The sequence below is a fragment of the Apostichopus japonicus genome, chromosome 20, assembly GCF_037975245.1.
Source record: "Apostichopus japonicus isolate 1M-3 chromosome 20, ASM3797524v1, whole genome shotgun sequence".
Lineage (NCBI taxonomy): Eukaryota > Metazoa > Echinodermata > Holothuroidea > Aspidochirotida > Stichopodidae > Apostichopus > Apostichopus japonicus.
In genome coordinates, this window is record NC_092580.1 from 11,977,893 (window position 1) to 11,993,684 (window position 15,792).

General features: G+C 37.9%; 1 protein-coding gene across 3 annotated transcripts; it reads right to left on the reverse strand.

Moving 5' to 3' along the window:
- Positions 1–948: 948 nt before the first annotated feature.
- On the reverse strand, positions 949–15,542 carry LOC139961996 (uncharacterized). Of its 3 annotated transcripts, XM_071961771.1 has the most exons (13): positions 15,391–15,541; positions 13,979–14,236; positions 12,923–13,351; positions 11,286–11,964; positions 10,585–10,725; positions 9,191–9,329; positions 8,468–8,680; positions 7,840–8,155; positions 6,931–7,127; positions 6,022–6,150; positions 5,335–5,505; positions 4,090–4,218; positions 949–3,690 (listed from the first exon to the last, which is right to left on the reverse strand). In XM_071961771.1, the coding sequence occupies exons 2-13, from the start codon at positions 14,196–14,198 to the stop codon at positions 3,520–3,522; spliced, it is 2,934 nt and encodes a 977-aa protein (XP_071817872.1). In that variant the 5' UTR covers positions 14,199–14,236; positions 15,391–15,541; the 3' UTR covers positions 949–3,519. The 3 variants fall into 3 exon arrangements, with proteins under 3 accessions (XP_071817872.1, XP_071817873.1, XP_071817874.1); XM_071961772.1 differs by lacking the exon at positions 6,022–6,150 and having other exon boundaries at positions 15,391–15,542; XM_071961773.1 differs by lacking the exon at positions 15,391–15,541 and having other exon boundaries at positions 12,923–13,289; positions 13,979–14,148.
- Positions 15,543–15,792: the final 250 nt, after the last annotated feature.

The following is a 15,792-nucleotide window of genomic DNA, read 5'->3' on the forward strand; positions in this document are numbered from 1 at the left end:
GAAAAACTTTTACGACGAACAAAGGATTAAAATCTTTTGTTGTCCCTAAAAGTTTTTCCGTTTTCTATTGTTCCTCTGAAAAGTTGCAAACTGAGCGAAATAAAGGGGCGCTCGACGCATCTTGCCAGTGATACGTGATTTCAAAGCAGTCAAATCAAACCTTTGTTTGTCATCTTGAGTTTTATCTTAACATTTATGAATAAATGGGTCAAATTTTGGCATAAATTTTGGAAAAAACTGCTTACGGTTTTTATAGGTGAAAAAAACTTTTGTCGCAAAGGCGATAAATGTGTATCTTTTCTGGTAAAACAGATTTGGACCCGGGAGTTGCAGATTTGGGCTCCTGAGCATCCATTACTTCTTGTTACGTCATTTGGGCGAGGTTAGGTGAGGTTTCGTGTTATATTTTAATTGTGTTATATTTACTTGTTATTTTATCTTTCATAATTAGTTGTGCTCACAAAAGTTAAGTAGTTTTGGTGGGACAATAACGACTATGATACTTCTAGTAGTTAATGTGTTGTTACTAGTCTAGGGATGCACCGGATATCCGGTCCGGCCGGACTATCTAACCGAATAATGAGCAATTATCCGGTTCCGGCCGGATATCTTACAAAATCCGGCCGGATCTTTTCCAAAATCTGGCCGGATCTTTTTCAAAATCTGGCCTGAATTATCCCTTAAAAAGGTGTTGGTATATTAACTTAAATCAATTTTTAAATCAAAAATTTCCAAAAATTAATAAAAACATTCAAAGTAAGGAAAAATTAGGTTTAATATGTTCAATTTAATTTTCTCAATGGTCTGACCCACTGTTTCTATAATGATCAACCAAAATAGTACAACTCCTGTAATAATATGAAGCTCTTTTTTTTGTACAGATATATTGCAATGTAAAAATTTGTTACCAAATAATGAATAATAACAGACAATTCTAAATACAGATAGTAGTGTTATTACAACAATTAAATTATCGTTTTATTCAGTACAGTATAAAGTATGAGATTTGTGAAATGTAGCTTCCTGTTTTAAAACAAACTTCCGATAGGTGGTATGCAGTATTTTTCCAGCAAACAAATTTACATACTGTTTCAAGCTTGTCAACAATTATGTTGTAGTTATTTAAAAAAAAAATGTAGATTACACCACTTCAAGTCATATTTTATCTCATAAAATGGGGTCTTAATTTCACCTTCTTTATCATATGCGTATACCTCACCTAGGATTTGCTCCTTGTTCCATACTTCTACTTCTTAGGAATGATTTTCTTTTGTGTAATGAAAACAATCCGGTTCCGGTCCCTAGTTACTACCTTTATAGATGGTTTGATGCCTTCCTGGTAGCTCTTGGGTGTTTCAAGGTCGGAAACCTCCAGGAGAGAATCTCAAGACCTATCCGGTCTACTTTGGTGCTCGGCAAGTGAGCGACATCGTCATACAAACGGGGTTCGGCTATTTGGGGGTTTAATTGAGGGGCGTATTTAATTAAGGCTAAGTTTTAAGTTTAATTGTATAACATTTTCTCATTTTTCCTGGGTTGCTCGTTTATCACCGACAACTAAGTAAGTATCCTTGCTTGTGTTTTTTAATAAAACAAGGAGACAGCAAAAGCATGCCATAAATTTTTGAGTCCGTTTGAACTTCTTTCTGGGTCATTCTTTTTGGGCTTGACCTAAGTTACATATATATATCATAGACTTATAATTTTTTCAAGTTTTGGCCCAAAATCCTGACTTTTTCGATTCTTGCCATAATCATGCTGCATATGGAGTGGTTCCTGCTGATTATATAGAAGGGGTAAAATTGTTACTATTCATTACGGGATGCTTTTCGATGATTTCTCTGAGATGACTTTCAAAGAAAAGCGAAAAAAACATATGTAGTAGTGATCAATTTTAATCGCAATGTTAGCATAATTTATAATTAGGCCTTATAGTCACATATAAGAACATATACGAACAATTAGTGAATGATAGACTTACGTAAACAGGCATCTGAATTCGGGGATTCAAGATGTTTTTTTCATCCTGGCAGCTGATTTGGAATGAGAGAGACAACACAGACATAATTATTCAATAGCTACAAACTAATACTGGATGCCGTCGCGTGATACACAACTTGGATCGCTAGATTTCTCTGGCATTGTTCTCTTTGTGGACTCGCCGAAACTCAGCTAACAATCAGATCAAGAGAGCCATTTGATTTAACGCTGAGAATTTTGCAGGAATAAACAGAGACTCGGAAGACTCTCCCCCACTTCTAATGCAAATGTTTGAGAGGGAGTACCAATACATGAAGCCCAATTACTCTACTTTTGGTCAAGACAAACCCACATATGATTTTTTTCTGTAAGATCTTAAGTGAGGTCCTATCGTACTTGTTAATGTCAAATTTGGAACAGACATTGACATTTCAGTCAGGATGTTACAAGCAATGTGTCACACACACACACACTCATCCACCTGTATGACTACAAAGGTTACGATTATCATAGAATCCAAAACGCAGGATCAATAACATTCATGTCCTGAGAAACTCCTGGTGTTATGAAGTCTTTCCTGGTTCTCCTCGCAAATCGTATCCAGAGTTTCCAATACCTCTCGGTACTTTTTCGCTTATTATTTTTTGGTGGAGGTCAAAGGTCATTTGGCATTACCAGGGGTCAAATTGTGGAAATCTTGTTGCTAAGAAGAATTCAGAATACATTACCAGGGGTCAAAAAAGAAATCAGATCTACTATAGGTTTTTCTTGTAGGATTCACCTATATTACAATACTTTAAACAACTTAAAAAGTTTCGGGAAATATTACTAACATTCTTTAAAAAACATCTATTGCAGGACTTCAATGAGACACAAACTTTCATACTTATGGCTTTCTCAAACTTTCTACACAGACCCTGTCAAAATATGTGTGTTAGCTAAACACAAAAACTGAAAGACTATCTTCAAATGAAAATACCACACTTAAATTGTGATACAATAAATATTAAATATGGACTGAAAGTATGGTTGTTTAAGAAATTTTTAAGATTCTTGTCTCTACATGTTAAAACAGCCTCAGCAACCACTCTATCATTAAAATGATTTTGAAATGAGTACAATAAATAAAACTAATTTTTTTCCTATAAATTAAAATTTCAATGTCATGTATTTAATGATGATGTTGATGATGAAAAATGTTTCAATATTTTGAGTTAGAAAAAGAGGTATATAATTTTTTTAATGCTCCAGTGTTATAACATCAAAAACGAAAGGCTTTCAACCTCATTGCACAGTGTGTCTAAAATTATCTGTATATAATAAGCTGCATTTGTTTTTCTTATCGTTATGTTAATAAGCTGTAACCTTTGACCTTTTGGCCAATTGATGAGGTCATCTGTATATATATAGCACATAGACTGCTTATGATTCTGTCGTGGTCCATATCATGCCTTCTCTTGCTCTAAGTTCCTTTACAGGCAAGTGTGACTTTTCATATAAATATACAGTAGCTATCTGAACACCTTTCTCAAAGACTGTTTACGACACAGCCACTGGTCTGCGTCCTGTAATGTTCTTTGCAGATAGTAATTTATAAACTCCTGGAAGTGCCCCAGTGACCTCCTTTAACCTTTGCTGTCCAGTCTGTACCAATCTCTCCAAGCGTTTAGTGAATTCAAAGTATTTCAGATGTTCTTCTCCTGTCAAAATCTGGGTCGAGGAGCAAGAAAAACAGAAGAAAAATAGTAAACATGAAAAAATATTTATGATTATACTCGTGCTATGCTTTACAAAATATCGCTGGAATTTTTCTCTGAATGCCAACTTCCAAGTGAAATGGAAAAAATTTGTGCAAAACCAATAGGTAGTAAAAGACCATCAGTGCAAAATTGTTCGGTAGTAGCGCTGGTTATTGGAAAGTGTGACAGGTGAGTTTTAAAGAAATTAAATGCAACTCTCTGAGAACTGGAGAAAGTAGTGTCAACAAATGAAATTTGTTTAATTTAACCTTATATAACTTGAATTTGTTTCTTGGGTATATAAAGGACACAAACCATTGACAGCAGTTTTGCATCCTTAACATTCAGTGGAAGGCTGAACATTACTTACATTACGCAACCGTTGAGAAATGAATCCAAGTTTATCGATGGTGTCTTTCCATCCCGAGTTTCGTAGTCTCAGTTGTCTTGTCTTGCCGGTGGCGATGAGAACATTCAAGTACTCCAATATGAAACAGATCTGTGGCGAAAGGTGAGGAGGGATGAGAAATGATTTCAAGTAGGTATTAAATATCACCCTATGTCTCTATAAACATTCAGGGATCCAACTTACATCCTAATATTCATTTCAAGTTGCATACTCGTCAATCTAGCTATATATGTGGTCTCAATCATTTGGTTGGTCCTAGCTAGCGAGTTATTCAATCATTTAATGTGGTACAGACCATTTTGTGTCCCGCAAATTAAACATATTGAGTTAGTTTCATTCTGCAAAGTTTATGCCAATTTCCATCATTGTAAGTGCAAGTTTGGTAGACCAGTGCCCCAAGCCTTTCACTGTATTTTGTTTGTATCTGGCATTTTTGCACACCCCCATCTGGTCTTTGGTAATGACCCAGTAGGTAAGTTGATGCCATGTGGTAGCACTCTCTCTATACCACATACCTGCTGCCAAACAGATCTCTTTACAGTGTTGCTCTATGTTGGAGCATTGTAGGTTTTAATACACACAGCATCTTATGTTGTTTACTATATAGCCTAGCTTAGGAGCCATTTGTTATGCGATGTTGCACCATTAGTAGTCCTACATTTGTAATCTGCCTCTTATATTATTCTGTGGCAATTAAGGGCCTTGTAGCAGCTTTTAATGATATTGCTAAATTGCTAGCATTACTACTCTAGGAGGTTAGTCCTAGCCAGTGCATGGCTTAACTAGAAGTTCATACATGCTAGTAATATTTGGATGGATGGATGGATGATTACTGAAGTTACTTGTTGAGGGTAAGTTTATTCAGACTAACGAAACAAATTGTTTTCAGACTTTCAATCTTTCCTTACATGGTCAAGTGTGGTATAACAGGACTGCAATAGTAAATTCCACACGAAAACACAGATTCAAAGAGGGCATCAAGAGTTTGATTAAGTTTCAAGATTGATGCCGAAAGAAGCATACACGACGATGGCAGTGGGAAACAAGATGATGCCATAGGTTAAAATCGCAAATTTAAAAAAAAAATAAAGAGACGTCCTTAAAGAATATTCACGAGAGAGAAAAAAGATCCGAAATAGGGTTGCTATTATTATGCAATTCCAAACTGCTCATGATATTTTACATAGTAATAATGAAGGTACTAACCTCATTGAATAAACTGCTTGCAGATTCACATAGCCTTAAAATGTCTTCAAACTGTCTCATCTCTTCGCTGGAGGCCAGCCATGTTAATGAGTAAGACTTCTTAAATGCTGAGAAGTTGCATTGTTTGATCTTGGGTAGATGTCTGTTGGTGGTTTTTAAGTATTGGTAATACTACAAATAGAGAGGTAAAAATAGGAATTTTTTTCCAAGTTTAAAGAAACAAATTACTACCACAATGTGAAAAGTAAAAATAATATTAAACAAAAATGTTGTAAGACACATGATAACAAATTCACATAATAACAAATTAAACAAATTCTTCAAATAATATTAAAGCTTCAATAGCCAGAGAACTAGTCCTCCTTAAGCTACTGGTCTTAAACCTGTTAATCCCCACAATGTCTCTGGCAAATGTGAAAACTTGTTTAATTTGTATGAAACCTTTTGCAGTTCAGTTTTTCAGTATATTGCTATTACTCACATATTAGATAATAAGCACATCATAGTAAGAACATGAACCATTGAGGTCAAAGGAGTAAATTGAAAACCTCTAGTGGACCTGACAAATCCATATAAAGATAAAGCTTTTTTGTTATAGTCTGGACATTTTTGTTTCTCCTTTCGCCTTCCAGTTATCAATGCAGGAGAGAAACAAATTCACAAAGAACCACAAGGACAACGACCTACCACTCGTAATCCGATGCTCTCTGCGGAAGTTGTGACTTCCCCAGCGGCCATTCTTTCTTTCCTCCTTTGAGTGGCAGCGAGAAGATACATCTCCACAGACGATCTCTTCCTGCCGGTGAGAGAGACACTCTGAAACAGTATCACACAGAGTGAGTTAGATTTATATAGTTAGACTGTCATTGAAGATATTGACACAGTCAAAAACATCATTGTATATACATATAAAGGCATCTTTCATTTGAATTCATTGATAGCTTTAATGCAAACACATGGGAAAGCAACTCTTTAACAAGAGAGGTATATGTTTTCTTTGTCTACAAGTAAACATAGGACAACAACTGAACTACCCATTACTATCAGTGGGGATGTGCATAAGGTGAAGGTGTGAGGTGGGGACCGGAGGTGAATGGGTGAGGTGGGGACAGGAGGTGAATGGGTGAGGTGGGGACCGAAGGCCATGGCCCCTCCACATATCATCTTCAGTAAGGGTGCAATGGTTCAGTTGAGAGAACTTTAAATATTCAGCCATGGAAGAATTTGACCACTGCAAGAGATGTACATCCCCTACCTCTCTACCCTCACACACAGTGCTTATGAGCACAGCCTTGCATTAAGAGCTACAAATATAGACTTTAATTCATACAAAGAATATGCCTCAGAATGCACCATTTGAAATCTAAACTAGTCATTTCTTTTCCTGAGGGAGGACCCCAGACACTATACATGGGGGTTGGCTTCAATGACCCTCGCTGACACACACCTTACTTTATAAAACCCTTGGTTCGCTGCTGAACCATTCCATTATTAAGGGTCATGCTCATACCTAAATCGGTACTGTTACCATAGCAACAGGCAGCCTTCACAGACACCAAGATGAACAGAGTATAGAGAGTTTACAACTGAACTTACCACTGTTGGCATTTGCATGCAGTCTTGCCAATCATCCAAATGATCCCTCCAAGAAGACAGACATTCCCAACAATATTCATGATTACAGAAACAGCACATCATGTGCATGCAGCCTCCATTCTTCTCTACAGGATAGCTACACTGCGGACAGTGCTTAACCTCCACGGTTGTGATTCGATCCTCTCCTACGTCTACACCTGGACAGCAAGAAGAAAAAACAAGAAAAGTATTGTTACTGTCAAAATAATATCTCCCCAGCCATAGGAAAGAAGTGGCTTAGAGCATCTTATCGCAGTTAGACGTAAGTCTTAGTGTACATCTGATGGAAAAATGCTTTTCCATGACCAAAAGAATGTATTACCTTTGCATACATCCATCACAAACTTTCTTCATATGGTTATTTATGTGCGAATATATGAATGATTGGGGGTGTGTCATAGCATCTATCGGAGATGTAACAAGTCATTATATTTTAACTTTCTAGTCAGTGTATTATCTCTATTGGGGGAGAAGCTCATGAACCGATTCCAGTCTACAAACTTTTGAAATTACTTAACTATATGTGACAACACTGGTATCTACAGATATGAATATTCAAGTATTCATGATCAAAGTGTGGATATGAGCAAATGTGCAATGAAGCAAATCTTGCCTATCACATTTTTTGTGTGATTACTAAAATCACAAAACTTTCTTCATTTATGATTCTTTACGACACATTACCTTTAACTGATGACTCACATTAAAAACATATTTTTTAAATGATACCAACATTAAGCTCACCACTCTCATCCAGGCTCAGGCTGCATATATACAAACTTAATCATTTCTCTGTGTCCCTATATCAAGACCCATTACACAGTTTAAAATCTGTTAGTTTTTTTTATGTGTTGCTTCAAAGTACCTTACCTTTGTTTTTGACATAGTCTTTGTACTCTGCAGCTTGCTGGCAGGTAGCCGGCCAATGGACGCTCTCCTTACAACCGTGGCACCAGGAGTAACCACACTCGCAATGAATCACATTCTTCTGGTCATCCCCATTGTGAGGTGGTCTGGTGCCCTTTACTCGCACCATTCTGCTACACAGGGGGTTTTGACACCATTCCCAATTCCTCTGTCGACTCAGGAGACGACTCCTTCGTAGTCGAGCGTAGAGGGGGAGACATGGGTCGGGTAGCAGAGACAGCTGAGTGGTTGCATCTACAGGAGTATCACATTCATAGGCCTGTGTATATAAATGATCAAAACAATAAAGATATTTAATTCCGTTAAGTAAGACGGTAAGGAAATAAAGTCATTTTCAAGTTTGTTTAAAGTCTTACCAAGCAAAAAGAACAAGTCACTGTAAAATTGTAATGGAGGGTCACACAGAAGGGAGATTAGACAGGGAAGGGGAGGGAGGGGCAATGAGGAGAGGGGCTTGTCAGAAACAGGAGAGGACTAAATATATCTTTCTGTTTCTTTCAGTTGAAAGTGATAAAAGCAACCTTCGTTGTAATCTCTACAACATTGCAGGGTTGAAGTTGTCTAATCTTACCGGACATTTCATGTTCGCATCTCCTTGTTGAGTCCTCGATGCGACATGTTGCTGCCAACAAGCTCCACAGAACCAATGAGAACACTTTCTGAGAGCTGTGGCCGATGGTACGGTGCCCTCGGTATCGACGATGTCATCAAAGCAGATCTCGCACATCTTCGGAGGAGTTAGCGCACACGGTCGGTAACTGCTGAAGGATCTGGCTGAAGAATTCTATCGAAAAAGAGTAAACCGACTTGTAGATGTGGTAATATTGTAAAACACCTGATAAATGTAGTAGACACATCGTATGAACATGTAAAGTAAACCGACTGGTATATGTGGTAAAATTGTAAAACGCCTGATAAATGAGTTAACTGGCTGGTACATGCGGTAAATTGCAAAACACCTGATAAATATAGAACACACACATGATATTAAACTGTAAAGCATATGGCAATTGGCATATGGCAAATAGCATATGGCAAGATTAATACCTCTACGAAATATAAACTACACTCAAGTAGTTAATAAACATCCGAAAAATGAAACTAGTAGCAGTAAGGTGAAACAAAAATCAAAATTCTTTGACACAAGAACTAAGACTAAAGTTGAACCATATTCAGTTTTTCTTCAGCATATTTTGGAATCGACCCTGAAAGTGGATTAACAAGTATTAAACGTTCACCAATGAATTCCTGATTTTATAAAATTCCTGATTTTATAATAAAAACCCTCGTTTACCTCTTCTTGATGTACCATATCGTCCACTACTTCAGCTTCTGGTTTACAATAATACTGCCATCCTAAGAGGCTGCTTACGGTATCGAGTCTAATCGTTTCTTTCGGTTTTCTAGATTTCACATTGTACTCTTCCATTGGTCTGTGAAACAAAAAGGAAAAATCAAGGAAGTCAAAACCAAATATTCACAGTTAAAGGAGACTCGCGTACAAAGAAACGTCTCATGCCGGTAATTTGACCTAGTTTCGAATGAGGTGTAACAGAAGTGTTAGACACCACCATTGATCCCAGAAAATACACACACAGCTTGCTACCGTCGGTAATTAGACACTAGTGTGCATTCAATACATGGAGCTACAGTCAATACCCACCACACAGTGTACATAGCAGCGATGGACATCTTAGGTCTAGATAAAAGATAACAAGGTATCACGTTTCATTACTGTCTGCATTTTGTAGTGACAAGAAAAAAAATTCACTTGCAAGCATTGGAAAGTTAACTTTTTCAGATGGCGGCACACAGTTTAGGGCGAGTCTTCAATGCCTTTAATGTTGAAATGGTGATTTGATCTTCCAAAATTTATTTCCCAATACATAATTCTCTCAATATTGTGTGCAAGTCAATAAATTGTTAAAGAACCTGTTTGGAATTTTATCGATCCCAACTTTTTGATAATAATAATAATAATACACAGTTCTTATAAAGCGCAAATACACACTTAAGTCTCAATGCGCTGATAATTATTAACCCCTGGTCATTGGTAACTTGTCACACCCACACACCAAAGTGTGCACAATTCAATCAATCTCTCCTGGGGCACCACAGTGCACCACAACCACGTGTCCCCCGGGGGACTTCCCATAGGGTGCAGCCACAAACCGGCGCACGCAACTATATTTACAAGTTACCTCGCAGGTCCCCATTTATACACCTGGGTGAAGAGAGGCAATGGAGATAAAGCGCCTTGCCCAAGGACACAACGCAATGATCTGGCCAGGGCTCGAACCTGTAATCCTTAGATCACAAGTCCACTGCCTTAACCACTTGACCACTTGACCACAACGCGATGGACCCCCTCTGCGCTCCTTCCACCTCATAGATCACAAAGTAAACTCTCACAGACCTCAGATTGAGAAGCATGGTTCTAGAGGACTACTGTTTATGTTTGCTGCCCCCATTTCTTTCCCCAGTACTGCAAAGGATTTCATAACATCATTGAATCTCCCTCCCCACCTCCTCACAGTAAAAGGTAACAATTTCTGCTGTTTACGTGTATAGTTTATCAGAATTGACGAAGTCGGAAAGATTCTTTGACTTTCGTCTAGCGTTCAACAACTGCTCGCTATACTTATAATACCTGCTGAGCATTTTATCAACATTAATGGTATCACTTACCTTAGAGAAGACCCCAGAGTCTGTTTGACAATTTCCACAAATTCTGACAAAGCGTACACCGACTTCCGGTCGATGGAAACCATGTTGGTATCGACAAACTGCTTATCGTCTGCATCTCCTCTAAGGTCACACACCCTAAATCTGTGAAAGATATACAAAGCAGTTCAAATTTCCATATCTTTAACCTGATTACTTGCAAATTGGTAACTTGTCACACCCATACACCCAAGTGTAGATAATTCAAATAGTCGTTCCCTCAGAAGGGGTGTGACACATCTACGTGCCACACGCTGGACTTCCACAGAGATTCAGCCACAAACCAGCGCACACAACTATAATTTACCAGTTACCCCGCAGGTCTCCATGTATACACCTGAGTGAACAGAGGCAATGAAAATGAAGTGCCTTGCCCAAGGACACAACGTAATAATCTAGCCAGGACTCCAACCTGCAATCCTTAGATAGCAAGTCCATTGCCTTTCCATCTGACCACCACAATTCAATTCTCGTAGAATAAATACGACAAATGAAATTCATCTTTTTAAGAATAAACCGAAAGCTCTCTGTACGTGGTAACATTGTCAGTCTCTTCTGCACCAAAACTTAAAAGAAACTTTCAAGAGAAATGGACATTTTCCTAGAAACTTGCAGTTGTAAGTTACTCCCGGCAACCGACAAGATGTTAAATCCATCAGACTCACCTACAACGAGTCGTGAGGTCTTCCTCTGCTAGTCGCTGAATCAGTAATACGACCTCGTCGGACCTCGCTTCCTGCAATTCATCTCTATCGACTCTGCAAAGGTTGATTGCGGCACAGTAAGGATCAGATTCAGCATAGTCCAATAAACTGTCGCCTAAACTTCTAGCCATGGATGACTCCTCCAGAGTCGATTTCTCGAAAGTCACCTCCCGCCAAGCCGTCGTATAATCGACTGGGTCAAAGGTGAAAGTAGTTTCAGAGGAGTCCGAATACCCGCTGTCCGTCGAGGGTGAATGAGGTTCGGCTAAATCTGTGAATTCGTCGTCATCTAATAGTCTAATAGTAGGATCTAATATTGTACATTTCTTTTTGGAAGAATCTTGGCCCGTTTCGGAAGAAGACCTCGTCTTCCTCTTCTTCCGTTTCTGAGGAGTCTTTGGTTTGGAATTGAAAGAAATAAAGTCCCCTAAACAGCTGATGTTAGAAGGTAGGAGGATTTTGTCAGGAGGTAGCTCCTCATCCTCAAGTTCAAATCGATCTGTCGTCCAATCTCTTCCGTCCAGAATGACGTCACACGACTGTCCTGTCAGGTCACTTTCGTCATCGCCTCCCAAGGAGAGTTTTCCATCCCTGTGCATCTTCTCTTTCGTCTTGGTATTCTCGATTCTCTTGCGCCTGTCTGAAAAATGATGTCATGGAGAGAATGAAAAAGTTGTCATTTCAATCTTTTTGTTGATATAATAATATTCAGGCTCATGTTTGCCATCTTGATAAGTTCCCGATAATTCGCTGTTGTGTTTTTTTTTTCTTGTGTTGTTAGCTCTGTCTGTAAGAACTTGATTTTGAATGACATCCTATCGAATCAAAAACTCAAACTGGTTGAAATGACTTTTTGTTTTCTTTAATGAATTTGGATCTTTCTATTGACTGTGATTGAAAACAGGCTCTTTACATTTGCACTGTGCAGGGCAAATGTTTAAAGATGACTTTTCTGGTTGTCTCCCGGACAAACAAGGCCTAACACTAGTTTAGTTGTCCAAACAGCAGATTAAATTTTCAGAAAAACTCTCAACAATGACCAATATGTACACTGTAGGAGAGATCTGCAGGTTAGGGACTTGTTCAGAAGCTTTGTGATAACAATTCATCATTTTACCTATTTGGGGGTTTTGGGTTACAATGCAATCTGAATTTAATGTAAACAACTGATCATCTGCTAGGATAACTCCACAGCCTAATTTGGTTGTCCGAACAGAAATTTGGTCGTCTCCCGCGACCGGACAATTGTCAAAAATTTGCACTGACTGTGGCATGCAATGCTGTGTAAGAAGATTTAATTTCAGGAAAGTTCATAAAATATTTGCCATGTTTTAAATGAATGCTGTCAAGCCTGTCAGGATCTAAAACTTACTTGCTATATAAGCACAGCACACCCAAAACTAGAACTTATCTCACCCAATTTAGTTTCTCATCAATTAGCTTCCTTTGTCCTTCAGACTTTGGGTTAAAGCAGGTCATAACATGTACATTGTACATTGTGCCACCCTTGACCACTACAAGTAATTCATTTAAAAAAAGTGCCAGGCAATTTTCTATGGCATGTTCTGTACTGTAAGTCACACAATGTACATACTTACCACGCATATAAAGTTTGGCGGTAGAGAGAGGTGTGAAACTGGGGTAAGCGGTCTTGGGACGAGGGTAGCACACTTCGTACGTTAACTCTGGCAGAGGAGGAACCCTGGGTTCGTCTTCATCGACGATGTGAGTGATTCTTCCCCAGCTCCTCTTGCGGTCACCTAGTAAATCCGTTTCGAAGCTATGTTTGGCTTTCGGCTTGAATTCACCCTTGGGGCATTTACTTCTGGTCACTGACAGACAGTCTGGTCGTTTACTGTTAAAATGTTGACTCATGCCCTCTTCAGGATCTATCCTGACTTCCAGGGCTCGCTCGATCAACGTGACACGGAAAGAGAGTTCCTCCATCTCGCCATCTTTGATAGCCTGTTTCAGAAGACCAGGAAGTTGCCATCTTTTCCTCTTGTTTAATGAATATTCAGTTATTTCTGCATGATATTAACAAAGAAAAATATGAAAAAACCCTTTCCCCACAAGATAATTATGTATGTAGTTACTTTTTGATCCATCAACTAAGGACTGGCTTGAAAAAGCAGTAGTTTGCTTTGATGGCTGGTCTTTTTGAGGGAGTGATTTTTTTCCAAATATACGATTTCGACTGAGCCTAATCTGATCAAGCTATTAAGACAGTTCCGTCAATGAACTGCATTGCAGTGGCATTTACTGTATTAAAAAAAACTCAGGTTCATATTCCCAAGCATATGGGAATTCAACATGGAGCATCAATATCAATTCCCCAAAAAGTTCCATGAGGTGCTAAACATATGAAACTTAAGTATGTTGTTTTAAAGTATAAATATTTAGTGTCTATCATGCTCTTTAAGTTTTAATCAGTAAATTTTCAATCCTTCTTTAATATGAAATTTCAAAGCATTTGAAACATGTATGATAAATTACTTCTTGACATAATGGTACAACTTCCACACTATGGGGATCACATAACAGAATTTTAAACAACTGGTGATACATATCATCACTTTTTATATTTTAAATAAGTCAATTTTTTCAGGTAATTTTGTCTTTCTTCAAAGATATGATTTGTTTATCGTCCTCACCTGTATTTCTAAACGGCGTGTGGTCATAAACTTCTAATCCGTCCTGCAAAATTTCTTGAAATTTTTTATTTATTGTATGATGTTGTCCTCGACCTTGTTCTACATATTTTGTCACTATGAACTGCCCGTTGTGGAATTCCCTCGGTTTTCCGAAGTACTCAGTCTTCCTGAGTGTCCTGGAGGTCACTACTCCAAATTTCGAACCTCGTCTGTGTACCATCCTGTGGAATTTGAATGGTTCGCTGCTTCAGAATGTGACTGATGGGATAAACGAGAAAAAACAAAAAAACACCTTCTTTAACAATCACATAGGGTTTCAAAATGCGCTTCTGTCAGCTTCCTTAACCATGGGATTCACTACACTGAAACTAACTCACCACAACATGAGATCTTTACAAAATTATCTTGCAATATTCCTACATGCTTTGATATTAATATTGGTAAAATGATATATCGCTAAGTTTAGAAATAGCAAAGGAAATGTTTAAACAAGAGGGATTGCAATGTGATGAAATTAAAATAGTTTTCATTACATAGTTACTCTTACTACGATATGGTACTAACTCTCCTCATTTATCCATCAATCACAAAGCTTTCTATTAAACCGGAAATCTAACTGAATATGAATTGTAAGTTATTTCCAATGAGCTAACCAAGTTAAGCGCAGCAATCCACTCTGTCTGTTGTTGAACTATGTACGACTGAGAAATCAATCCGACTTGTCCAAGATAGCTTGCATCTAGGATTGAATGGCAAATGACTAGGCCTAAGTTCATGTTACTTATTGCTGAATGCTGGACTTGGTATGTAATGCGATCCCCATTATATCTAGAGACGCAGTGAACTACAAGATCAACTTACTACAGCATTGCTGGTAGGTTAAGCTTAACATTAGACTGTGTAAGCATGTAAATGCAGTTGAACTTTATAGAAACAAGCAGTGCACTAAGTTTGTTCTACCTGCTTAAATTGAGCCAGGAGAACAGGCAAAGTTTGTCCTATAGGCTAGGCTTCTTTCTAAAGATTAAAAGTCTTAATTTAGTCTGGTGATCGGGTAGATATACACTGGTTATGTAATAGTTAGGCAGACTTTCAACTCGCACGAAAGTCATCCAAGCTGGAGCGTTGGTATGTGGAAACAGGCGTTATTAGACCAAACTGAGTCATTGTGGTTATTAGTAACAATAATGCCTAACGACACCGAGTGAGGACCAATGGAACGCCTTACCAAAGTGATATGTGCAGTCACAACGACTTTAGTCTGGGCCTAGTAGTAGTAGTGCTAGGCTGTATACTTGACTATAGGTCTATATTGCTTAACCTAAGTTAGAAGTATAAGTTACAGTTTGACTCGTGGAAAAACTTAGTAAATTAATAGGCCTATTACTAATAGTAATAATCACAAAACCTACCAAATTCGGTGTAACCGTCCACACAGTAGTCAGGTACTGTGACTGACTGGATGATATTACCAGAAATGATGAAATCAGATGGAAGAATTGCTTTTAAAGGTCCCGGCGAGTGAACGCCGGTATTTCAATACTAATTGTCATTACCTGTTTCTTTGGCGTGTAAAAACAAGCCGGTGCTGATTAATAACAACATCTGTTGCAATAGCGGTTAGTGGTAGAACATATTACTGACAAGGGATTATTGTACATTTATTGCTCTTTTTTTGCAAAATTTGTACTATTTTACTACTAAAATCAAACAAAAATATTTATAAATTAATACAAAAACATGTTTAAAATGTATAAGGACCAAAATATTATATTTTAAATACAAACACGTTTTTACAAATACATTTTAACCCC

Bases quoted from the DNA above. Each gene is read 5' to 3' on its own strand.
- LOC139961996 (XM_071961771.1), bottom strand. From the start codon at position 14,198: ATGGTACACAGACGAGGTTCGAAATTTGGAGTAGTGACCTCCAGGACA. The intron at 13,352-13,978 runs GTGAGGACGATA...AATATCATGCAG, and splicing joins CACGCCGTTTAGAAATACAG to AAATAACTGAATATTCATTA. The intron at 9,330-10,584 runs GTAAGTGATACC...TTTGTTTCACAG, and splicing joins ACTCTGGGGTCTTCTCTAAG to ACCAATGGAAGAGTACAATG.